Source organism: Filicampus tigris, chromosome 9 (assembly GCF_054856515.1).
Source record: "Filicampus tigris isolate MCC_2025a chromosome 9, RoL_Ftig_1.0, whole genome shotgun sequence".
In the NCBI taxonomy this organism is placed as follows: Eukaryota; Metazoa; Chordata; class Actinopteri; order Syngnathiformes; family Syngnathidae; genus Filicampus; species Filicampus tigris.
Window position 1 is genome coordinate 15,180,620 of NC_141225.1, and position 27,145 is coordinate 15,207,764.

Here is a 27,145-nt window from a genome sequence, read left to right on the forward strand (position 1 = left end):
ACCTCCTTAGATGGACAAAAAAGGGTGGATTTTACTACTTAACTCAAACACATTATTAATCAGATTGTCGAGTTTAGACTAGCGGGACTGCATATAACATGTTATTGTAAATAAAATTTGGGGGTTGACTTGAAAATCTGGAAAATTAACATGTATGAATTAAAAGCACATCTCTGGTGACTAAATTGCAAAAACTCGAAAGGTTGCAAACCACTATTTTTCAGACTGTTACCAGTATGAGTACTCACCGATACGAATAGATACATAAAATTTCAATTAACACAATGACAGGTGTGTAAACCAAAACCTTTCTGATGCACATTAAGATTCACTGATGTGTCAAACAGCCACAGGATAGCACCAACTACTGACAAGAAGGGCTTACTCAATGTACCGATAATTGGTATCAGTATTCGCCCATGATTGGTAAAAACAAAAAGCCAGAAAGACGCTAAAGCGTGGACCATTTAATGTTGGATATATTTAAGAAGGCTGAGTCACAGTAGACGAGGTGAACCAACAATAGTGATCAACAGAACAAAAAAGTGCCAAAGTGAAGTCATTATCCATCAACACAAATTAAGAACGAACAAACCATCCGTTAAGACATTCAATCGATGTAGAAATAAAAAAAAGAAAACGTTGAGAGATGATGGATAAAAAGACTGCTGAACATCTTCATCAGTCTAAAAATGGTTCAAAGTTGTGAGACAGGAGAGGAGGTCCTTTAAGAAAGAAGAATATAGCCACTGTTGAGGTTACCTGTTGACCGAAGTGGCAAAACAAAGGTTTTATTTCCACTGGAGACAAAACACAATTCACAGGGAAGTAGTTAAAAAACAAACAAACAATCTCTTAAACGGCCAATTTGAGCGCTGACCTCAAACCATTAAAAAGTACAACAGCTTCACAATCCTCATGCATTTCTTAACAACCTTTTATTTTGTATATTCATCTGCATATAGTTGAGGAAATGTATCTGCACTTTGCGACAATTGAAACTTTTTTTTTTTTGAACTTTTTTTTTTTTGTTAGTTTTTGGCTGATCAGCGTCCCTTTGTTTAATGTTTCACAATAATAACATTTGGCAAAGCTGTGCGAACATGATCCAAACCCACAGCACTAAAACAGCCAGTCCACAAATAGGCAAAGAGTGATTGGCTATTAAGGATATAATATATAGAGATATATATTACAAAACAGTATAACAATATAAATCCCTGTAAAAAGCATAAATGTTCACATTGGATGCCGTGACGAGCAAAAGAAGCCATTTTGTTTTGTTTACATGAGCTATTGACGTGGATGGGGGAAGTGTTGCCACACGGGGGGGTCATGTGACCAGCAGCCTCAGAGTTTGCTGACAAACAGGATGCAAAAAAAAAAAAGGACGTCGGGATGTCGAATGGAAGCGGGTCGCCCCGGCCCCACGTCCCCCGTCTTCATGCGTCGCTTCGACATTCCAGCGGTGCGCTCGGGTCCGAGTTGAACGCACGACGTCCTTGGATGGAGTTAGGCAGTAACACTGATAGTTGAGTGCAAATTGGACAAGAGCTGCTTTGTTTTTTTTTGTTGTTTTTTTTTTTTCCCCTTCCTTCCTCACGTTAACGGGGACGCAAACGCTCAGCAGGATTTGAAGACAAGAAATGAATAAAAACAAAAAGGGGGGGGGGGGCGAGGGGGCGAAAACATAAATATCCCAAAATGTTTGTCAGTATAAAAAAGTAATAGTATGTTTTTTTTCTAAATTATTTAATCAATAGTCTGGCAAAAAAAGGCCTCTCGGGGGGGAGAAGAAAGAAGTTCTTGTAGAAACGAATTGCCTGGACGCCGCTCCTCAAACGAGCGACTCCATGCTCTCGGCAGGGTCACACTGGTCCGCCATCACCGCCACCCCGTTAATGTCCGTGTGCATAGGGCCGCACTCTCCGCTAGCCGCCAGGCTCAGCATGGCTTTGTAAAGGTACTGGTACTGATCCTGCGCCGAGCACACACACGCGCACACACACACAGCACACGTGAAACAGGACTTGAAGCAAAAGTACAGTGAACGCACTGAAAGCAATCTGACAAAAAGGTGCTAATATTGCAAATATATTCACATTCAGCACACCTTTTCTAGAGTACAATAAAATGTGTTGCAAATACTAATTTATTCCTTAGAAAAGATGCTTAACCACACAGTTCAGATGACGTCACTGCTAAAAACATCTCTGGTCCCTAAAACAGATTATTTGCTTTCTAAAGATGCTTTCTGATTGGTCAAACGGGTAAATCAAAAGGTTCATGATTTATTTATGTATGTATTTATTGTAGATGTGGATGAGTTATAGTGGATTCTACAATCGTAAATACTAGTCCAGTCCAGTTTGGAGTAGGACAGTCTCTCATTTAGTATAGCACAGTACCAGTACCATATTGTAGAGTGCAGTACAGGAGGGTGAAGAACAGCATTGATTAATACTGCACAAATAAACATTTGATTGCCCTCTGGTGGACAAAACGTGTACTTAATGAGCAGAAATGAAGTGTATCCATTAAAAATAAAAAATCCACATTAATGTTAATTCAGTTTATGTCATGTTGCCTCTAATTTTTCCATGCGTCTGAGCATTCACAGAAAATCCCGGATTATTCCTTGGACCGGGGTGACCAGCATCAGACATGCACAGGCCGGCCAAAACAGTATCACACCTGGCCAAAATCTCAGATCAGAACATGCTACATGATGTAGATATGTTACAGAAAAATGAAAACGCCCTATCCATCAAAATAGAACATATCATTGAATAGAGCTATACGACATGGATAAAATCAGCCCTAGTTTAGTTTTATTTTAGCACACAGGTCATTTTCAGCATAATTAAGTCTCAATAGAATCTGTATGAATGTGGGTCCACTCAGAAAAGTACTCGCGGAAGATAAAGTAGTTGCCATGGAAAGGAATGTTTGACGTATCACTAGTTTTGCATGCAGCTTTCTTATGCCATTTGCATCACCAAAAGGTGAACAAAAAACCCCCCAACCAGGATTCTACTTTTGTCACGAAGAAAACCTTTTCCGTAGTTAGAAGTGGAAGTTTCGCCCAACCGTAACTTGTTTGCTGCTGTCCACAAGTGGTGCGTTTGGAAACTCACTCTTGACGTCCTAACAGAACTCAGAGTGAGCGTGTTCGGCCAGGCAGAGTGTGCTCTGCTCTTTCTCATTTCTGGAAGCAGCCTTGTTATAAAGCAATTGGCAGCTTGTGCTTGAACTGTTTCCATGTGTACTTCCTGACACACTGGGCTCCAGCACTCCTTTTTTTGAAAAACCGAACGACGCATTTAAAAAATGCTGAGTTTCCGAACAGTCAGAGTGAAGCAGCGCATGCTCGGAGTGTATTTCCAAACGCATCCACCATTAGGGAACGAGTATTTTGGGTGTGAGTCTGAACTCTACTGCTCCTGGTCTCGCTTTTTTTTTCTTCCTAAAAATAAATAAATACATAATGAATAAATCCTCCAAAAATGCGATTTATACGCTTTAATCTATACAAGAACGGTGTTCTATTTAATGTTTAACCGTTGTAATAGAGGCTAATTGATGACCACCCTAAACATTGCGTTGCTATCCTTTCAAACTCATTTTACAACCTTACTCTTAACATAAACAGCCAACAGATTTTTTTTTTTTTTTCTTTTAAAAGGCAACTGTGGCGAATATGCTCCTAACTTCCACTTACAACCCAGGCTAAAATTTGCTCCTCGCCAAGCTCATCTCTGTGGAGCTGTACCACCATTTCAATTCAAAACTTTTTTTTCCTATTTAGATTCATCTTATGGCATCGTAGAGCATTAAAGAGCAGAAAAAATAAACATGACGAAGCAAAGCAAAGGGTTTAAAAAAAGAAAAAAAAGAAAAGTGAATTCACAATTAGCCAACTGCGAATAGGCAGGTGATTACTGGAGCAAATGACATTAAAACCTGATTAGCTTCACTAAACAGTCAGTTAAACTCATTAAGATCATTAAAAGTATTATTACAATTTCACGCTCCACTCACAATATCGGTGAAGACTCCCGGCCTCATGAGGTTGATCATCTTGGCCACCTGATAGATGTCGACGACGCCTTCGTTTTCCAGCTGCTGCGACAGCGTGGTGAGAGCGCACAGCATCCCCGCTGACACGGCGCCGTACCTGCGAGGAGCCGGAACAATCAATCACACGCAGCTTCGGGAGACGTATTCACTTGGGAGGAAGGTGATGTTTGAAATGGTGCAGTAAGAAGCAGTCTTGTATGAAGCACCTGAAAGCGATACTTAAAGCGGAAGTCAACCCAAACAAAGTTTTTTCAAGAATATGTTCTATGCAGACCCACTAGTTGAAACACCGCATTCTGATTAATGGAATAAGAGTTAATCCACCCGTTTTTAGCCATCTCCGGGGGCGGCCATTTTGTCACTTCTGTCGACTGAAAATGACATCACAACTGCTCAGGTAACGACCAATCGCGTCTAAACCATTTTCTGTACTTGAGTATCAAAAGTATTTACATACAATTCATTTAAGTACTGGAAGTAAGCATGTTTTTAAAAAGTGACTTGTTTTGTCATAAAGATGGTCAGAGAAAATGCATTAGCGTAAACGTATATTTTTAATCAAGTAAATGCATTGGAATACAAGTTAGCATAAACAAAAATAAAGTAAAAATGTGAACATTCTACTTCAGTACCGCCATGGCTAATGTGAAATCCATCGCATTATAAATTGTTAAAAAGCAAACGCGTATTTTGGGGAACGTACTCGTCGTGCACGATTGTGGGGCCGTCTCGCGTCATGGCCTCCTCCTTGATGACCCTGATGAGCTCGAAGGTGCTGCTGAGCGGCGCGTCCGGGTTGGGCCACTTGGGGCACTGGAAGTGTCTCACCTCCAGAACGTAGTCGTCCTGACGCGCACGAGACGAGAGTTATGCGCACGGCAGGGGGCGGCGGCACATCGCAAGGGAACCTTTGAAAGCAGATGAACGATGCACGTACCTGCGTGGCTTCCAAGATGAAGTCGTGGATGATGATCTGCTCCTCATTGGAGAGGCACAGTCTGTCCTTACTTATGAGCGTGACGGTGAAGGCAATGCAGTTCATGGCCTCTTCGCGACTCGGCCAGTAAACAAACTCATCCTCAGCCTGCGCAGAAAGGAGCGAAAAAATGCCAATAAAGAAAGGACACGGCAAAAGCTAGGCTTGAAAAAATAGTCTGCTAGTCTAAATTGTCCAAAAGTGTGAAAGTAGTTAAGTCAATTATGACCCCTACATGGATGGATGGCTAGTTGCGTTGTCCTCATTTTCATTTTCTTCCTCTTTGTCTTATCAGAGGAAGAAAGTATGGACTGGGAAAATGTTTTAAAAATTATTTTTGAAAACAACAGTGTTGTCATTGCTAGTTTTGTTCAAAGACAAAATACCTGCATAATAATTTATTCAAGAGTCTGTAACTGCAACTCCATGAAAGGGGAAGCCAACCCCTCAAATTTTCTTTACAATATGTTCTATGCAGCCCCACTAGTCTAAACACAGCTTTTTGATTAATATTGCATTTGTGGAATATGAGTTAAGCAGCAAAATCCATGCATTTTTAGCCATCTCAGGGGCGGCCATTTTGTCACTTCTGTCGACTGAAAATGACAACACAGTTGCTCAGGGCTTAGGTAACAACCAATTCTGGCTCAACTTCAAAAACCGGTGAGCTGCGATTGGTTGTTATCTGAGCCCTGAGCATCTGTGTTGTCATTTTCAGTCGACAAAAAGGAACAAAATGGCCGCCCCCTGAGATGGCTAAAAAGGCATGGATTTTACTGCTTAACTCATATTCCACGAATGCAATATCAATCAAAATGCTGTGTTTAGACTAGTGCGGGCGCATACAACATATTACTGTCAAAAAGTTTGGGGGTTGACTTTCACTATAATTTTGTTGTTAAGACATTAGATTCCTGTTTTGACTTGATTGCAATGTCCCTGTAAAACAAGCGACGAGGATGTATTTGATTAGGTTTACAGGCTGCTTACCAGGCTCTGGTTGTCAGGCAACATGACAATAATTTGTGCATTATGGTCCCAAATCATCCGCCAAAAGTCAGTGGTGGTGTGGGGCAAAGGATGCTGGGTAATGATGAACTCATTACTCCTGTAGTAACCCTGAGGAGACAAACGAGCACGCTTTTTAAGGCTCATACGAGTACGGCGCGCATTTGGACAGCCAACGTGCAAATGGCATGGGCGTAGCTGAAAAGGGCTGCGAGGCTGTACCATTATGTAGGACGCATTAATGTAATCGGTTCCTTTCATGCCAGGAAGAGTGGTGAGACCCACCCTCGCTCGCTCGGCTGTAGAGGCAGAAACACACACTTGAGTCAGAACCCGGACCACTATAATCACACTGGCTGATAGCACACGTTCATTACCATTCCTCACTGTTGCTATGGCAACAACAACCTCCATTTTCCCCTGGCCGGGCGCCACGAATGTATTGAGCGATTAACTTATGGGATTATGGAAATAGATTCTAATTTGGGACGATGAATTGTCTTTAATAACGTACAGCCAGGATACATAGACGAGGAAATGCTACAGCGGTGTTTATTCATGCAAGGCGGTCATTTTTTTCCTTTTTTTTTTTTTATGCTTTATGAACAAAACAAGCAGCGCAAGAACGGACGAGACGCTCACATGGAACCACCGAGGAGTTGCGGTTCTTCTCCTTGTTGCAGTCTTTGTGAGCACTGAAACACTCCACAAAGCGAGTGTTGCATTGAGTCAGCAGCTGGTGACAGAGAAGGGAAAAGTCAATCACATGCTGTTAAAAATCAATCAAACACACAGACTGTGAAAGCCACACTGGCCCTTTTTAATTAGTACAATAGACGCGCTCCCTTCGGAGTAAGTGCAGCAACGGACAACAATAGAGAACAGCGCACCCTCGGTCAAAACGCTCCATTACGGGATGCTGCTTAACCTCTGAGTCAATCGAATTTGGAAAGAAGTAATTGTTTTTGTTTAGTTTGGTATTTTCTTTGTTTGTCATGTGTTGGTTGCTATTGTAAAAAGAAAATAACGGAAAAGGTTCTCCCTGTGAAGCATCCAGACCCCTCAGGTCATCTGGGACAGGTCTATTGTGTGTTCCCGGAAGCAGAACATAAAGTGATGCAGCATGCAGTTTTTATGCTTCTCACCTGTCGAACAAGCTCTGCGAATACCTGAGGTCTGCTCAATCTGTCAGTTCACTTCAATCGGGCTGAAAACATTTTTTTTTTTTTTTACAGCAGCATTCTCATGTATCTATATTTTAACCTCTTGTTTGAGTCCCCATTTGCACGCGATTGCTCCATTGATCAAGACTGCTGTTTAGTTGTAATCGTTTAAATCTAATTATTTTAGATGATTTTTATTATGGTTTTTGTAATGTCTTATTAATATTGTGTGCTTTGTTAAAGCGGAAGTCAAAATATTTTTTTCAAGAATATGTACCCAGCAGTTGAAACACGGCATTCTCATTAATTTTGCTTTTGTGGAATATAAATTAAGCAGCAAAATGCATTCGTTTTTAGCCATCTCCAGGGGCGGCCATTTTGTCTACTGTCAACTGAAAATGACATCACAATTGCTCACCGCGAGCAATCACGGCTGACCTGTTTTCTAAATCTGAGCCGTGATTGGTCGTGGCGAGCAGTTGTGAAGTCATTTTCAGTCGACAGAAGACAAAATGGCCGCCCCCAGAGATGGCTAAAAACTAGTGGATTAACACTTATTCCACAAACACATATTTATCAGAATGCCCTGTTTCAACTAGTGGACTGCATAGAATAATATTCTTGAAAAAAAAATGTTTGCATTGACTTCCCCTTTAAGTCACTCATTTTAGCCTGGGTTGTTAAAGGAAGAGGTCAGGACTGTATTTTTTCAAAATCTGTTTTCAGGGGTGTACATTCTAAGATGGCTTTCAAATGATATTAAACTATCATTTTTATTATTATTATTATTATTATTATACTATGTTGAGGGTCATAGTTTTAGGTATATTTACAGTTGAAACTATTAATATAGTCTTTGACAAAACAGGACCATCGACTACTGTACTGTATTCGCAGTTGTTCGCTCTTACGTGGCACGGCTTGGTCTCTATCCCCAGCGAATAAAATGGGATTACTGCTGTTCCCGCACACGGTTTTAGCAAGCTTCCGATCAAGAGACCTCCTCCTTTCCAAAGGATGATGATGTCATTAGGGATCGAGTGACAACACCACAAGGTTGTAAACTCACCCTGAACTGCTTCTCCAGACGGGTGCGGCCCGCCGAGTTGGGTGTGAGGATGCTGTTGACGTAGCTGTGCAGCTGCCAGGCGGGCACCTCTGTCTCTCTGCTGAAAATGGCCTCCATAAGAGCGTCGTGAATGAACACATACTGCTCCTAAAAGATGACAGGAATGTGAACGCGGGAAAAATAATCCGTTGAGCACCTAATACAATTGAAAAATGTTCATGAATTTCAATACATGACAGGGATAGAAAAACAGTGATGCGACAAGAGTTGATGGAAAATGTTCCTCCCCAAAAAAATATCCAACAAGCTAAAATGTTTGATATAGCTTGATGGTGGCGGAGGGCAGACTGGTTGGATCTGGCAGAAAAACATCAGCTTCACCTCAAATAAGTTGATGCTGCATCAAAGGTGAAATTGAGGTTACAGTGTGCACGGGTTTACAAAATTGCACATTTGAAGATTAGAAATACACGCCTACTCCGATGAGTTTGCTTTTGGCTGACATTTTGATGGTAGTGTCACAATTTAGTCTTCATTCTGCCTTGCATCAATATCTATGTATGCTAGTGCTGAAGAAAAAATGCGTGGGGGATCATTTATGAAAAGCCTTTAGGCCACTTAATAGCAAATGAGGCCGCCGTGTCAAAAAAGCTCTAATAATTATTTTCAAACTGACTTCTCAAAACAGACTTGACAGAGTTGCATACTTTGAAACAACATGAACATCTAATCCAATATTACATTGTACAAAGCAACACAGACCAAAATGCAAAATAACTCATCCCTTCCGCTCGCCTAAAATAAGACTCAGCTCAAAGTGTGATGATCTCAGTAAATATTAAGTATTTAAGCTTTCTCTCCGTAAGCATTTCAAACCATGGATGACCTTTGTCATCTAGACATTTTTTTTTTTAGGGGCGCGGGGGTTGGGGGGTCTTACCTCAGTCTGGACCAGGTAGTTGCGCTGTGTGCGAATATGTTTAAGAAAGTCCAGGATGCTGACTGTGCTTTTGTCCTTGATTTGTTGCAGCATGCTGTCAATGACAATGTACGTTCCTGTGCGCCCAACCCCTGCACTGAGGCCAGCACAAAGCAATATGAGCGCGCTGGTCGGCCCGTCAGCACATTTCCAACGTCTAACGGTCATAATTAATGTTCATTTAAGTAATGGATGGTACCTGCAGTGCACCAGGACCGGGCCCATGTCTGCAGTGCGGGCCGCTGATGAGCGGTTGATGAAGGTGAGGACAGGGAGGGTGTACTCTGGCACGCCCATGTCAGGCCACTGAGTGTAGTGGTACTGGATTACGATGCGCTCATTTAGCTTCCCCTTTGGATTGCCCTTCTGACCCTGAAAAAGCAAACACATCTTAAAACACAGCGCAGCGTATTGTATCGTCGATCAGATAATTAACAATATGGCTTGATTTATTGACCTTTTTGACTTTTGTGTTCCGTATGAGAAAACGGCGAAGGGTGTAGCAGGCGTGCACTTTGGTGCTTTTCAGCGTCACAATGACATTTCCGTACTGCTCGCTGTTCTCTGTAGGCCAGTACTGGTCACATTTCCTCTGTAAGACACAGCAATTGATACTTGACCATTCCTGATGTTTCCAACAAAGGCATACGCTGGCTATAAAAAGGTCCTACACTGCAAAAACCGGCCTTTAAAACAAGTCAAAAATAAAAACGTATTACTACTTTAGGAAAAAAATACCTGAAAGAAGTTGAAAATTGTACTTTCTTAAAACAAGTAAACAGATTGGACTAGCCTAGTAGCACAGCGCCAAAGTCTTAAAACTAATGTATGGACCCCTTTAAGATGTTTAACTTAAATTTACTGCGGCTGTAACAAAGTGCACCTAATAAAGATCAAACATAAAAAACAACACACAAAACTTTAGCCTTACTGAAGCTCCTCAGCTAACTTCAACGTAGTGCCCTGGTACCAAGATGTCACAAGATACAGCCAAAGCTACACCTATACCTTTTAAATTAATTATTATTAATTAAAATAAAAAAATCTTTGAAACTTATTTTTAAAATTATTTATTTAAAAAAAAAATATATTTCAACCTTTTTTTTTGTAAATGCTGAACCGCGAATAAAGTTATTCTTACGGGTTTCTTTCTCCCCTTCATGGATCTGATTTATTTCTACCGATACCAAACTCATTTTTAACCCCCCCCAGAATCAACAAAAAAACACATACTCATAAATAGAGGAATAATATAATAAATATCTTGGAAGTCAAACAAGAAGCATGAGGTATTAATGTCGGTTAGACGATCGTTTTCGTTTTTTTGATCGTGCGTTGGCCCACCCGTCCTTTCTCCACGAGATTTGTAATCATGACAATGATTGCGGTGTTCTGCTCCCACACCATCCTCCAAAAGTCTTCAAAGGTGGACTTCAGTGGACCCTGGGCAGCGATGTATGCTCTGGGCCGGTTATATCCCTGACACAAGTCAAATGGGTCATAATTAAGGTGACGCCGAGAAGACATAGGCGTAACATGAAGCGCTTGAACTCACGTCCACATAGTTGGCATTGATGTAATCGGAATGTTTGGCATCTTTCCCAGCCAGCGCTCGTAATTTAACCCGGCTGTGGTCATCTGCGGGGCGAAAACCATCGATATATTTGAGCAAATTATTGTTAAAGGGAAGAAAAGTAGGTTAGGAAAATATAAGAGGATTCCTCCGCAGTAGACATCCTCTCTAATCCCATTTCACAGCAGACTCACAAGCCACAATGTTGATGTATCTGTTTTTGTGCTTGTTGTCAGGATGATTGGAGTGTTCCGCAGTGATTTTCAGGTCGGCCGTGGAGCGTTGGACCTCCTGGGGAGGGAGAGCGAGAAAAACAAAACAAACAACAACAAAAAATGCGATTGAATTATTCTCTATTATTATTATTACTACTATTTAACCAAACTGTATGATTTCATTTACTGCACAATGCGTGTTGGTGTTACTACTGGTCATTAAAGGTACATTTGATCCTCCTATTGATTGAAATACCGAGGTAATTATTTTTAATTGCATGAGAAAACAGGAGACAGGCAAATATGAGCATGTCATTATGTGAAAATATCCAGACAATGTAGCAGCTAAAAAAAATGCTCCAAATGTGTGGGTATGGATTGATGTGGTGATTTTTTTCCATCCTGGAAACCTCATTCTATTCACCTTACAATAGGCTGTATAGTATGGCGCGGTATTATGTACAGCAAACATCCGTTTTAAAATGATCCCGCGGTGAACTTCACTCATTTCCAGTATACTTTATGTTTCAATTTCTAACTAGTTTTCATTAATAGTGCTCTCTGCTGGCCTACAGCAAAGTGCTAAAACCCATCACGCCTCCACAGGTTCGAGACATACACAGCATAAACTCAACTCACTGATAAGAAAAAAAAAAGTCTCAGATCCCCGAATCTCTCCTGTGTTTACAGCAAAGGAAAAAGTGCAAAGTAAAAAAAAAAAAAAATCAAGCAGCGATTTGGTTCATGTATCAGCACAGCCAATGCTATTAGTGCTTCGACTCAAACAACCTTCTTTTCCTCCTTCCCCGTGTCGTATTTACACGACAAATGAGCGTATGAGCTTGACGCCAAACGACCCAATTAAAGAGCACCCTTCAGGAGTGAAGCTTTCGTCTTGTTTCTTAACCTGCTTTCACCCTAATTAACTCTGCGTCTGCCTGTGTCTCTTTCACCCCCAAATATCTATCCAAAAAGAGCAAAGTTGAAGTTAAACATGGCACCATGCTGAATAGTCTGCTTCACTCAGGAAAAAAAAAAAATAAAAAAAGGGGTGGGAGGTTTTGTGGCAATGTTCGGTTCAGGCTGAATGCTCTGATGCAGTAAAGCTTGTTTCGGTTTGTTGGAGCTGCAGTGAAAGCTCCAGTTCGGACACACCCAGACCTTTTAGTGTATTTGTGGAAAACAAAACGAAATCAGCAAACTGCGAGAACAGATACTGGATTTTAATGAAGATAACGTGTTAACATTTTTGGGATAATTGTGTTGGATCGTTTCCCTGTAACCTCACACAATGCTCTGTTGGAGGTCGATGTGTAGTTTTGTTCTGGTGCTTATTGAGTGTTTCAATCGAGAATACTCAACTGCTGACTTGAGCACAGAGGGCAAAGAGATACTGATCATGTGATCATAAACCATCTAAAACAGGGTTCCCCAACCTCCGGGCCGGCGACCGGTACCGGTAATATTTTATTTTGAAAAGTGACCGGATTCTCTCCGTTAAACCCATCTATCGCTGACTCTTGACGCATGTCCAAGTTGTCTCCATCGCGCTCTGCACAACAATACGCGCAGTCAATGCAGACTTCAAAACTGATTTGTCAACAAATGCAAGTGCCTTGAGAGCGTCATACTTGGTGGCTAACAGCTTCGCTAAGGCTAACAAGTCATTTAATATTCTTCTTTTCCTTTTCGGCTTTTCCCTTTCAGGGGTCGCCACAGCGAATCAATTGCCTAAATCTAACCCTGTCCTCTGCATCCTCTTCTCTCACACCAACTACCTTCATGTCCTCCCTCATTACATCCATAAACCTCTTCCTTGGTCTTCCCCTAGGCCTCCTGCCTGGCAAATTCAAAACTATTCAAAACTCAGCATCCTTCTACCAACATATTCACTCTCTCTCCTCTGGACATGTCCAAACCATCTCAGTCTGGCCTCTCCGACCTTATTTCCAAAACCTCTAACAAGTGCTGTCCCTCTGATGTACTCATTCCTGATCCTATCCTCCCTGGTCGCTCCCAGAGAGAACCTCAGCATCTTCATCTCTGCCACCTGTCTTTTCCTCAGTGACACTGTGGAAAAGACCAAACAACATCGCTGGTCTCACCACAGTTTTGTACAAGTTTCATTTTAGCCGAAACTCTTCTATCACACCTGACACTTTTCTCCACACGTTCCAACCTGCCTGTACACGTTTCTTCACCTCTTTTCCACACTCTCCATTGCTCTGGACTGTTCACCCCAAGTACTTACAATCCTCCACCTTCTTGATCTCTTCTCCCCATCACCTCACTCTTCCACTTGGGTCCCTCTCATTCACACACATGTATTGTGTCTTACTGCGGCTAACCTTCGTTCCGGGACAAACCTCCACCTCTCTAGCTTCTCCTCTACCTGTTCCCTGCTCTCACTGCAGATCACAATGTCATCTGCAAACACCATAGTCCACGGAGATTCCTGTCTGACCTCGTCTGTCAGCCTGTCCATCACCATAGCAAACAAGAAGGGGCTCAGAGCTGATCCCTGATGCAGTCCCACCTCCACCTTGAACTCCTCTGTCACACCTCACCACTGTCTTACAGTCCTCATACATGTCCTGCACCGCTCTCACATACTTCTCTGCCACTCCAGAACCTCCTCATGCAATACCACAGCTCCTCTCTGGGCACCCTGTCATAAGCTTTCTCCAGATCTACAAAAACACAATGCAGCTCCGTTTGGCCTTCTCTGTACTTCTCTAATCAACATCCTCAAAGCAAATACTGCATCTGTAGTACTCTTTCTTGGCACGCACTGTATTAATAGGCAAGGTGCTACTTGTGCTTCAATGTCACTTCCAGTCTGCAGCTGAAAATGATTTCGCCCAACATGGTGCTACCTAACATTGATGAATTATTCTGTTGAATTCTTACTCCGCGAATGCAATATTAATCAGAGTATCATGTTGTCTTAGTGCTGGCACACACGCTGTATGGTATTCTTGCTTTCTAAATTTTTTTTGGGGGGGGGTTAGTTCCTCTTTAATCATTGGCATTCGTATGAGCAATTTGCACCCCCTTGTGGAGCTGCTCTCTGTAAGAAAGATGCATGGCGGCGCACTATTTCCCATCACGTGCATGAATTGCAGAATGAATGCGAGTCCGAGAGCTGACACTGAGTCATGCGCAATTCAAATCTTGATGATGAAATGATTCTAGTCAGACAGTAACTGTCATTGCGCACCATACTTGGTGAAAATGACCACCGTGGTCACTCAACAAAATACCAACCATAAAACCTTACAGGCAAATGATAACAACTACTTTAACAATAAACATGTGACTAACCCTATTTACATATGCAGGGATGCCCAGCATGCCTAGCAGCAGTTTGTAAAGGTTCAACTTGATAACGTATTGGTAAACAAAGTAAATAAATAAATAACATCCTCGCAATAAGGTACCTTATGTTTGTTTTGTTTTTAAACACATTAGCATTATGGAATGATTTGTGGGGGGGCGTGGGGGGGGGTCTCACACAGGGTGTCGTTCAAGTTAGGACAGCCACTGAGTGTGCTGTACAGTATGTGAGTTTACCTCAAACTCCTCAGAAAAGCCTTGTAGATTGTTCTTGTAGAGCTCCATGATGTGTTTGACAAACTGCTTGACAGGAATGGCCTCCATGTCATCTGCGGAGCGAAAAACAGTAAGAAATAATTATTTGTTAAACTCAGAAAAAAAAACCCCATACCATTTAAAGTCGCTGTAAAGTGAAATTAAAGATGTCTTGTAAATCTGACACACCACAGAGAAGAGTGTTGTTAACAAGCCTATTAAATTTAATTGGAAAAATAAATAAATATGAGATCAGTCTTCAAAATGGAAAATCAAGACGCACTTAGATTTCAGCGGCTGTGGGCGGAGCTGGAGGCTTAGATTGCTGGTTAACTCCATCCTGCAGAGGTTAAAACGAGCCTAATAGTAAAAATGAATGAACTCAAAAACTGTGCAGGAAAACCACTGATGTGAAAAGGCGTTGAAGTATTTATCTAGTGGGGGAGGGCCGACTCATGCCAGAAGGCCAAAGTGCATCAATGGGCTTTGTATTAGCCACGCCTCAAAAATCCGCCCAACCAAAATGGTGAAAAAGAATTTAATGCTGTATCTTCTCCACAATTCTATCGTTCTCGGTCTCTGCCCATTACTTTCACCAATTTACCTTCAAACAAATCTCGGAATTCACTTTACAAGGTCTTTGCCTTTTAAAAAGAGGCAAGTGACAAAAGAACAGGGAAGAAGTGCTACAAGCGCTGTCACAAATCTCACTTATTTTGAGCATTTATGGTGGGAGCATCTGCCTCAGTGGAGTCCTATCATCTGGAGGTCACACACGAGGGATCTTTGATAAGGCTGGTGGAGCAGCCGCACGGGGACAATAGAGCCGGGGCCCCAGCTGTCATGGCTTCTGATGCTGGCTAATGTTTAAACGAACACACCATTGCACCTGGGACCTAAAGGGACCAACCTGGTCACATTGTAAAAGGCTAATATACCCATTTATCAAACTGTCCTTCAGCCTACAGGATGGCTATGGCCGAAAAGTGTTAAACCACTAGAACCTTGAATGAATTAAGGCTAATTAGGCCTTGAAAGCATTTAAGCGCTTCTTCGTCTGTTTCTTAACATATCGTAAACATTTAAAGATGTTTCTATTACAAGTTTTAAGGGCCCATTTCGGTCACAGCTCTGCGAGTTTCCCTTTCCTTGAATTTAGTTGACTCAATCCCAACGCCTGTTCAGTTATTCTGACAATATATGCTGCGGGAACATTACAATGCAAATAAAAGGAAGAAAGGAGGCGACAAGCAATGAAAGTGGAATTTTAATGCGGAGTCGATGGCGACATCAGCTGCGCTTTGTGACTACGATATCGGCGCCTTCAAATGTCACAGAGCTTTGTGACAGAGAAACTTAAGCCTGATATCAACTAGCAGCCAGCCAGTGCTCGGCTGCCGGGAACATTAAAGGCAAGAAGAAGAAGACGAAAAAGAAAAAAAGCCAGCCAGCCCAAGTGCTCAGCTGCAAAGGGACTCCCAGAGTCATTTCACATGTAAATGAACTTAAATTGTGCAAATATGTACATCAAGGTAACAGAGAGAAAGCCATTTGAGAAATGTTTATGGTGATTTGAGAATACCTCCGGAATTAGCAGTGTTATATTGAATTAGTTTCCTACCTAAATAATGCCATTTAAACATGCTAACTCATCAGAATATATTAACAAAAACACTGAAAAAATAAGAGAAGGCTGGCGGTCTCAAGTGTACTTTTTGCTGCAGAGAACCATGCCGTTTACCTGGTATGGGGATAAAGGGGATGCTCTCATTGGCCACCACCCGAGGAGAACTGCTCTCCTCAACATAGAAGTGAGCTGTCTGGAAAAATCTCCTGCAGAGACAAAAGAGATGTCGAGAGGGGTGCAATCAAAAACGCGAGCATCTAAATATTGTCTCGAATGACGCACAAATGCATCACGTCGGACATGACATGACAATTTTGCCAAACAGACTACAGGTAAACATGTAAAACCGCTACAGACTATCTGGAACACCTTCTCCTCTGGGACAAAAGCATCCACTATGCTTTGAAACCAACATAATAGGAGCGTACTGGAGAATAAAGTGCACGTGTTGAAAACAGCCATGCTGCGAAAAAGTTATTTAATATTCGAGTCTGCAAGCTCATCCATTTAGCTAACATACATCCAATTTTCCAAAGCATCTCGTAAAAAATGATACATGTGTTAATTATATTTGGAGCGTCACCAAATTAATCTCCTACAATGAATTGTGCACGCATTCAAAATGTCCTGCACAATGGATGGAAATGAATGGATGGCGCCGGGGAAAACAATTATAATTTATGGAAGCCCTTAAAAGACATGGAGACAAAGTAGAGTCTTAGAAGTCCTCATCAGCCACAATGGAATCGCTCCCACTGTCACACACAGATTTGACTAATGACTAAACATACTAAGAGCCAATCTCGGTGCCGTTGCCGCTAAAAGGGTGTCCCAGGTGTGATCCTACCTGTACTTGCAGAGAAGGGTGCAGATGCTAGTCATTCTTTAGGATGGACAGACAACCAAAACAAAAAGGCTGGAATGAATGACAAAGGTATGGAAAGAGAGAGGTAGAGCGATGGAATGGTGAGGGGAGGGTGGGCTAACAAATAGTGAGGGTGAGGGTGAGGAGGGCGCCTTCCTGGCTTGCGTCACAGCCTCTAAATTCCAATCAATCTCCCAGTAGGCGCAGATGCGTTGCGGCTAACTAACCAGCGAGGTCCGCGCGTCCTCCACACCTTGTCTCCCAAACAGCTTGCTTTGAGGGAATACAAACGGAGATGAACATGGCTTTTCAGAAAGGATGACAGTTTGGAGGAAAAAAAAAAAAAAAAAAAAAAAAAAAAAAAATGGAGCGAAGCATCAACGCGGACACGCTGAGGTGCCGGCACCGTACGGGATTTGTTCGGGCCTCAAACATCTGTGAGCTTTCAACAAACAGCTCAAGCCTCAAAGGCGTCCAGATGTGTGCTGCAATTAAGCCCATTGGAGTTCTGTTCGTGACCTTAACGTTGACAAGTGAGGAGAAGCAAGCGTCAGACAAATGCTCCCACAGACGTTGATTACATCTTTTTCACTAAAAGGATCATGTATGAATTAAAGGCATCGCAGTATTTTGTTGCTAAAGAGCACGGAAAGCTAACGAGCAGGGATCGGCTCAAACAGAAAGAGTGCGAATGGTTTTATTTCATCTTTCATCATGGCCACTTCCCCCGGGGAGCTGACATTGACTGAACTGTGAGAGTTGTCATAACAACCGCTGGGATGGTCAGACCGGCCGTCTCTTCCTGCTCTGACATCAAAGTCTTCTGCTGCCAAAACCTGTGACCAGTTGATGCACCTCGACGGAAACAAGACTTCAACAGAAATCAATTTAGCTTCAACGTCTCATTTCAACGGATGTCAGGTAAAAGAAACACAACGATTGATTCTAATCAATTAAGAACGTTACACAAACCTAAGAGCTGCCGGTTCTCACAAAGTCTTCATGCCTAATGCCGTACTTCATTCCATAACTTATTTTTACAAAGTTGGTTCGGAGTATAGAGCCATTCCAAACCATCCAATGCATTCATGAAATTGTGAAACTCCAAACTCCACAATGGAAAGCAGACATGGCTTTCCCTTGAACAATATTTGGCATTTGAGTTGTACTACGTGTTACCTTTGTTTTGGCTGTCTACCACACACTAGGGTATTTGCATTTAAATAGTGTTTCATTGTTCTTTAATTAAAGAAGGCTGTCCCATTTGAGATCTCAAGATCTATTATACATACCCCAAAAGCGAACATAAATAAATAAAACCTGTGACCTGTGCACCGCATATCAAAAAAAAGCAGCAGACAAATGTATTCAAATCCACAGAGAACTTTCTCCTCTACATATTCATTACAACTCTTTAATTGGGCAAAAGTCATTTTGATTACCAGATTAATCAATAGAATAATTATGAGAACAGCTAATTAAAATACTACAGATAAAATAATAATGCAAACTCTTTAGGGGAATAAATAAATATGCATGAGACAGCTGAGGAAATAGCCAGTAGTGCTATTTGTAACTCATTAACTATCCCACATGTGCCAGTGGCTTGGCCTGGGTAATTACTGGAACTTCACTTGCGTGGCTGGAAATTAGCCGAGCAGATGAAAACACAGCTGGGGCCGCCGTTGGTACTGCGGGGCCTTCAGGTCTCCTGCCTCAAGCCTTGCACGGTCGGCGATGGCCTTCATTGTGCAGCAAGAAGGCACACAAAGGAAGCATCACATAAATGAAAGCACTAATGATAGATGGGTAGTTTCGAACAAGAAAGGTCAGAATGTGTCTGACTGAGGAGAAAATCAAGAACGACAGGGCGTGTGGTGCTCGGGGGTGGCAGCGTGTGATCATATCCCCCAAAATGGTGAGCGTGAATAAATGGATGACTCCGAAGAGGGCGAAAAGCCTGTTATTCCTGCAGGAGGTGAGGCTGTGCATAATGGCACCTGCATGCAACGCCGTCTTTGTTCAAACTGTCACTGTCACGTCTAAAATCTGGCCCTTCATATTGTACAAGTCTCACCTCCAGTAGACCATTACGATGAGCAGCATGATGAGGCAGAGCAGGGTCAGAGCAGACACTACCACCAATGGGACAATCCACACCATCCTGCCCATGCCGGGGTGAGGCGTTCGAGTCATGTTAGACAAGGTGGTCCTTTCTGGAACAAGGGACAAATACAAATTCAATACTGACAAGTGTGCAGTATGAACCATTTGTTACAGTGTTCCAGTCATTTGGGGAGGAAAATTGAAAGAAAAAAAAAAAAAAAAAAAAAAGATCTACCAAAGGTAGTACGGACTTCAGGAATGAAAAGGTAATTGCTCCAATAGAGAGCGCGGGCGGTGGCATGCATGGTGAGCAGAGAGCATAATTATGAGCGGGGTTTTATACCAGTGAAAAAGATCTGAATATGAATATGAAAAACATCATCCAGTGACAATACACTCATTATTTTGTTGGAACATACTTTTCTTCTTCTTCGCACATCAGGACTTTATTCGCATACTATGACTTCATTTTCCTAACTATACAGTTTTTCCTCTCAATTTGACATTTTTTCTACAGTGCAGAGAGATTCAAGTGACAATACACAAATGCATTTTTAAAGCTAGATATGCTTACCTCTAACGCTGTAAGATAAAAAAAAATATATATATATATATATATAAATAAAAACATCTAAATCAGCTTTCTCTTGAAGGAAACTCTTTAAAAAACAGCCCCACAGGAAAACCTTGAGGCACAACACCTCTCGCAGGCGTCTGCCCTCAGGCTGTTGTTGCTCTGATACAAAAGCCCACAGTACTGTAGAGCTTAGTCGTTGATTGACACGGGCCTTGAATCAAGATTTGTTATGCTAAACCAGTTGGTGAAGCCACCAAGCATGTTCACAATTTGCGATCCGAACAGAAATAGTTGTGTGACGCGCGAAAGGTATCCTCACCAGTATGGATAGAGAACGGCCAAAGGCTCTTCCCATCACTGCTGATCTTTGGTGCGAGTGTGGAGCTCTGTGGAATCTGCATCTCGGCGCTGTCGTTTCGTGGCTCCTGAGTGGTGACTGCACTGATGTCCGTGAGGTTCTCCTGCGGGGGGGTCGGGCGGCCGTCCGCCGTGCCCGCAGGCACTGTGCTGCTGCCTTGGACTGTGGCCTTCTCTTTGGCTGTGGATGGAGGTGTGGGGAGGACGGACTCTTTGGCCACGGTGCTGTTGGCTTGTGTTTCCTCGTAGGTGGGTGCCGTCTTGTTCTTTTTCTTCTTCTCCGCGCCCCTGTCGTCCTGCTCTCCCTCTCCGTCGCCCTCGTCATCTTCCTCCTCCTCACCCTTGGGTGCAGCCTGGCCCTCCTCAGCGGGAGACTCGGTCTCCGCGGCCTGTGGCACCACCTGCTCCGTGCTGGGCTTCGCGGGTGGGGTGGATGAGTGAGGGGGGCTGCGGGTGGCCTGAGGTACCTGCGTTGGCCAAACAGAACTGGGCAAAGAGGAGATGACGCCGCCACTGACACCCAAGCCCGCCAGGAAGGTGCTCGTAACCACTGATGCTACCGTGGCCTGGCTGCCACTAGAGGAGGGGCCCAGTCCTGTTGCCATGGAGACAATGGAGAAGTGGATGCCAGAGGATGTCCATGTTGAGGAGCCTGAGCTTATGGGAGCCATGTCAGCTGATGATACTGGAGATACTGTAGGCTGAGAGAGGCAGAGTATGTGAGGTTACTGTCATGCTGTTAAGACACCTGCACTCAGGGGCGGAGCCATGGGTGGGCTTGGGCGTGCACCGGCCCACCCAGATTGACGACTGCCCACCCAAGTGAAATTCATGAAAAAATATATACTTTTACATTTTTTGTAAATTATGATTTTTTTTTTGGAATTTGTGTTTCGTTGTGTTTTTTATTTCATTGAATATTAAGAATGACAATTATGGTTGTCTCAGGAAGATCTGAACTTCTTATTATTTAGTTTGCCATTTGATTTGAATATGCATTGTGTCGGGACAGGAGGATTGTGCTCGGTGCGAGAAATATTCAGGCCCACCCTGATTTTTCCAGGCCCACCCACTAGCCACGTTCTGGCTCCGCCCCTGCCTGCACTATCATCTACTGGTCAACTTACCATCCCAGTCTTGACGATACGAGAACCTTCAAATATTCTTGTGGTATTTGCTGGAACACAAGGGGGGGCGGGGTGGAAATGCCAAACGTTATCAACAGTATACTGTGATGAAATATAAGTCATGATATACAAATGGTACTAATTAAACACATTATAATAAAAATATTTAAATAATGTACATTTCACAGTTAATGTTGCAAATGGATAAAAAAAACTCAAGTAATTGATTGAATTTGAAAATAAATGGCTAACATGAATTGATTTAGAAAAAAACCCAGACGGAATTACCACTTCAACGATTACTGTACTCCTTTCTTATTTAGCTTTGACAGCGTCTTCTGTCAAATGCAATGCATAAGTGAATTTATGAAATGTGAACTGTGACTATGCAGGGGGATTGTCGTACCTCTGAAGAGTAGCGTTTGGCTGAAGTCGCTGCGCAGGTCATGCTGACATACCGCCTGCACTCTGAACAGGTACAGGACATCTGGGGACACATTAGTGATAACTGCTTTCTGCAAAAAAAAAACAACAACAAAAAAACACATTTAAGGCTGATGATCATATTGGATATCCAATTGACTAAATGTGCATCAATACATTTATCGCTTCACATAGTGTATCTGCTCAATTAGTTTGACTTGCATGCCTGCAACTCGGGAGCTGGAGGCACTTTAAAAAGACAGCTGCTTGTATTTCTCGAAGACAATTCAGATAAAAGGTGTACAGATATAGAAACTGAGACTTGAAATGGATATTAAGAAAGTATAATAAGAAGGACTGACAGCCGAGGGGGAACTTGAGAGACTGCTCTCAGTAAAGTGACAGCATTAATGTATCAGCGGCGTGTGACAACGCTGACAGCCGAATTAAGTGTCTGTGCTATAAATGTACAATCACATGAAATTAATTAAAGCGAATGAAAGCAAAGAGACAATCCACTGAAATCCTTTTTTAAAAAAAAAAAAACAGTCAACAGAAAACTCTGAGGTTGTTCTGCAGGCAAAGTTACAGAGAAAGTTCAATACAAGTTTTGAAAAATAATAAATCACATCAAGAAACTGTGCTCCTCAAAATGAGGACAGCTCCAGTTTATCTAAGTATTCATCACAATCTGTGCTGTATTCTCTCTCTTCCAAGTTCCGGGAAACTAGTGTCCCATGTGTTTTCTCAACATAAAAAAAAAACAGTTTAATTCTGTACATTTCATTCAAGTTATGATATGAACAAAGCTGAGTTGTTTGGTAGTTTCTATAATCCTATTTGCTCAGTGGAAAGAATCCATACCTGCAATATAGTTAATTTACAACAAACTATTTGTCACGAAATGTTTCCTGTGAAAGTTCAAGTTCAGTGTGTTTGCACTTGAAGCTTCCGCGTTTCACTCCATCTGCACTTAGTGTGGCAACAGCCACCGGAGAGCAGATCGGAGGCTTCTAAACTAGTGGGCAAGTCATAAAAAAAAAATCTGTACTGTTCCTGTGTAAAAAAAAAAAAAAAAGCAGTGGTGCACTCTGTGAACATGCTGGGGGGGTGTGGGGTGGGGTGGGGTCAGCGGGCTTTAAAGGAAGGCGCAGCTGGCTGTTGGATTCCCACAAACAGAAGACGGCTTGAGCCGAGAGCGGAATATTTAGTGTGTGGAAGAACATGCCTGTAGGTATAAGCCCTGCAGGATAGATTTCTGGAGAGACGCTGAATGTTGGAAAGACAAAAGAACGATCTGAAGTTAAGAGTGAACATGATGACTGGAGTCTGAAGTTAAGAGTGAACATGATGACTGGAGCCAAAAGCTGTACTGGGGGCTTGGAAATTATAGTCAAAGCAAAAACGCTGCACTTAAGACAGAAACTGAGTGGATGGGTTTTACTAATTTGACACCACTTTTGTCAGATTTTGTTTTTACTTTTCCGTCAAGCTTTTATAATAATTGTAGATGATGTACTGTTCTTTCATTATATTTAAGTACTCTTTCCATCATTACTATTTCCTTCAACCAATGACACGAATAAATCACATGGTTCTTCAGCCTTTTTAATTAGGTCAAGTTGTGCCGTTCCCTCTAAATGGCAGGGTTTTTTTTAATATATAAAAAAAGAGACAAAGAAAAAATTATTTCAAAACTTTTTCCACCATTAGTGTGAACTATAACCTGAACAACTCAATTGAAAAAAATGAAATCTTTGAGCGAGGCAAAGTAGAAATAAACAAACTATCGAGATAATGTGGTTACATAAGTGTACCCATTTCTTTTTTTTTTTTTTTAATAAACGTGGCTGTGGCTGTGTTCACCAGTCACATTCACATGCCTCAAATTAATCCCAGGGTCAGCGTAATCTGATCTAGTCGGCCTTTCCCAACATTTTTGTTTGGCGCAATCACAACACTGCTCATCATCAAATGAACACCACACCTACAGTGAAGCACGGTAGTGGCAGCACAACGCTTTGGGGCTGTTTTACTTCAGATGGAAATGGGTGAAATCTGTGTGCAGGAAATACCCTCCCAATCTGACAGAATTGGAACATTTTTGCAGACAAGTGTGGGCCAATATCACCACATCCAGATGAGCCACAATGACAAACTTCTACCCCAAAAGGCTGAGTGCTGTAATACAAGCCAAAGGTGCTACAACTGAGTATTAGCTTGAGGGTGTGCATTTTTATGCAACCGGGTCATTGTACCTTTTTTCTTATATATATATATATACTTGGGGATCAACTAAAACATAGATTGTGTTAGAACACAGAATACCTTGGATGAGTGGACCAAAACAATCGCACAGGCATTTTCTGCCATCTTGTAGAAAGTCATTCCAGAGTAGAAGTTGACATAAGGGAGAATCCACGGTATCTTCCATTTTTTTCCCTTCATTGGCCAGGTAACTTGTCTGTGTACCAGTCTAAATGTTAAACACGACTGATGGAAATGTAATAGATCATAGTAAAAGGGAGACCCCAGGTGGACATAAGACATGCATTATGGATAACTCTGTCAGCGAATGTGACAGGCCTGTGTGTCTCCTCACCCAAACTTGAGTGACAAGGTGGGAGGCATGGGAGACGGGTGGGTGATGGTCTGGGCTTTGATATCAACCACCAGCTACATCCAGAGTTCTTCATAAGCTGTCACCTCTTACATTCACACTGACTGATCCTGTTAGTAACATCCATGTTGCAAAAATCCATCCAGATGACTTTATTCTCTTGTGGAGATGTCGGTTGTGTGTTATGGAAGGGCGCTCACCATGCTTTGATCCCCCGTCTTGGTGAAGGTCTCTTCATCAGCGACATCGCGCTTCACCCAGCTGTAGGACACCATGTAGCTGGTGATGGGCGGGTGGTACACGGTCAGGGGGCGTTCCCAGCTCACCATCAGGGCTGTCTGGTTCAGCGGTTGGATCTTCATGCTCACTGGGGCACTGCTGCACACTGCATGAGAAAGAAAGCTTTCAGCATTTCAATGCAGAGTAAAGATGAAAGGCAATAATTATGAACCGTGGGCATCCAAATAACAACTGTATCCCCCTTTCATATGCACCAAGAACACAAGAGATGCATTGTTACCATGAAAAATCTCTCACAGGATTCAGGTAGGGGAGGGGCACATGTAGAGCGACCTGAAGGTGGCAGTACAGGCTGCACCGTGGATACTAAGAGAGCGGGCTGCCACTCACAATCTCGAAATTCTCCCCAAGCACAATGGTGCAACAGCAATCAGGAAACAATGTCAACTAATCATGTGCACACACGATTTGTGACAAATTGAGATTGTCACAATCACTTACACAGAGGTAACTGCAAAAAAAGAATACACATGAGGCGTATTTATTCACACACAGAATACACATATATATATACATATATATGTATACATATATATACATACATATATATATATATATATACATACACATATATACATATACATATATGTATATGTATGTATATATGAATATACACATATACATATATATATGCATATATATACACATATGCATATATATACATACATATACATATATACATACACACACATATACATACACACACATATACATATACATATATATACACACACATATATATACACACACATATATATACACACACATATATACACACACACACACACATATACATATATATACACACACACACACACATATACATATATATACACACACACATATACATATATATACACACACACACACCTACATATATATACACACACACACACATATACATATACATATATATATATATATATATATACATATACACACACACACACATTTATATATACATATATATATATACACACACACACACACATTTATATATACATGTATATATATATATATATATATATCTACACACACATTTATATATACATATACATATATATATACACACATTTATATATACATACATACATACATACACATAAATGTGTCCATAAATAGAGAGTGACTGGGGGGGGGGGAACAGGGACAGTGTTGATGAAGTGTGACGGTGTGTGAATTGTTTTTGAACCTGTCAGATGTTGGGTGTCAGAAGCTTAATGTTTAATGAAAGACCTCGCCACGTCTTGAAGTCCTTGGCTCTCTGGAATGATGTTCATTATTTAGCGTATCTGCTGCAGAATGTTTCAAGACACCTGTGTTTTGATTGTAATTTGTTTAAGAGTGTGGGAATACCCATTTTAAATCATTTTAGAATTGTCAGATATGGACTTAATATTAGGCCCTAAATAATACAATCTTGCATAACTCTCAGTGAAATTGTACCTCACGAAAGGCAACTTTAACAGCGTTCTTGGCTTTAAAAGTGGAAGTGATTTAGCCAAGGTGTGCTTTGCCAATCAGCATTGTCAACCACACACGACTGACTCCAGATAAATACACCACAACAACATCCCCCCCGCCAAACACACATACACACACACACACACACATAGAACCTTGACAGCTGTCACAGCTGATGATAAAACATTCACATTGTTGACTCTCAATATGCATTTTTTCCTTGCAGTCAAAAGAAAAAGGAAATCGGGGCAAGCTAACCAGAAAATAAGTCAGCTGGAGCTTCTGGAATGGCAGCAGTGGAGGGTGGGGGCGAAGTTTTGGGTTTTGGTAGAAAATGAAAGGACGCTGGGCCACATTCATTCTGCACACCGACCAAACGCCACAAAAGCAATTTCACAACTTAATTTGTATGCCTCTATTTTAGCTGTGCCACATATTAACGATGAAGGCTGATTGGCCTCGTTAGAGAGCTCCAACTTCATCACGACCATTCCCAATCAATTTTCTCCGACAACACCGCTTTACAGTGTTTCTCATTAATCTCCATCGGTGCTGCTCAAGGCGGCTTCTTCCTATTTTCGGTTAACTCAGATGTAAAAAAAAAAAAAAAAAAAAAATGGTTTACAAATGCCAGACGTACAGTACAGGGAGTTGGAGAAGGGGAGGTGATCGTACAGAAAAAATATATAGTGTGATAAACAAGACTGCCTCAGGGCGTGCATGCTCACAAATAACGGAAAGCCTCCCCCCCCCCCCCCCAAGGCTTTCAGGCGATGGCCAATCGGAAGAAAGTGGGCTTCGGGGATGGAAGCCTTACTGAGACAGAGGCCAAAAGGGTGAACTGGTTGAACTTAAAATGATTTTTAAAGTGACAGCCGAGTCCCTGGATGTAAATCCAGAGCTGGAAGTGAGTACCGTCGTTTTAAGTAGGTACTGCTCAGTGAATACCTACAACGTTGTGCAATAGAAACATGGAGATACACAATGCAACTTCTGAAAGAAATATGGACAATAACACAGTTACC

At 41.9% G+C, this 27,145-nt stretch overlaps 1 protein-coding gene across 2 annotated transcripts in view; it reads right to left on the bottom strand.

Moving 5' to 3' along the window:
* Positions 1–447: 447 nt before the first annotated feature.
* LOC147142205 (receptor-type tyrosine-protein phosphatase gamma-like) overlaps positions 448–27,145 on the bottom strand; it is a 104,430-nt gene continuing 77,732 nt past the window's right edge. For both annotated transcript variants that reach the window (XM_086040719.1, XM_086040720.1), the window contains 21 exons: positions 24,557–24,741; positions 21,720–21,828; positions 21,314–21,363; positions 20,149–20,887; positions 19,224–19,362; positions 16,396–16,487; positions 14,637–14,728; positions 11,043–11,139; positions 10,831–10,913; positions 10,620–10,754; positions 9,733–9,867; positions 9,475–9,647; positions 9,237–9,372; positions 8,297–8,443; positions 6,707–6,800; positions 6,287–6,363; positions 6,047–6,175; positions 5,018–5,164; positions 4,784–4,926; positions 4,042–4,177; positions 448–1,978 (listed from right to left, as the gene is read on the bottom strand). In XM_086040719.1, coding sequence (XP_085896845.1) covers positions 1,838–1,978; positions 4,042–4,177; positions 4,784–4,926; positions 5,018–5,164; positions 6,047–6,175; positions 6,287–6,363; positions 6,707–6,800; positions 8,297–8,443; positions 9,237–9,372; positions 9,475–9,647; positions 9,733–9,867; positions 10,620–10,754; positions 10,831–10,913; positions 11,043–11,139; positions 14,637–14,728; positions 16,396–16,487; positions 19,224–19,362; positions 20,149–20,887; positions 21,314–21,363; positions 21,720–21,828; positions 24,557–24,741 — 3,179 coding nt within the window. In that variant the 3' untranslated portion in view covers positions 448–1,837. The remainder of the gene's footprint in view (positions 1,979–4,041; positions 4,178–4,783; positions 4,927–5,017; positions 5,165–6,046; positions 6,176–6,286; positions 6,364–6,706; positions 6,801–8,296; positions 8,444–9,236; positions 9,373–9,474; positions 9,648–9,732; positions 9,868–10,619; positions 10,755–10,830; positions 10,914–11,042; positions 11,140–14,636; positions 14,729–16,395; positions 16,488–19,223; positions 19,363–20,148; positions 20,888–21,313; positions 21,364–21,719; positions 21,829–24,556; positions 24,742–27,145) is intronic.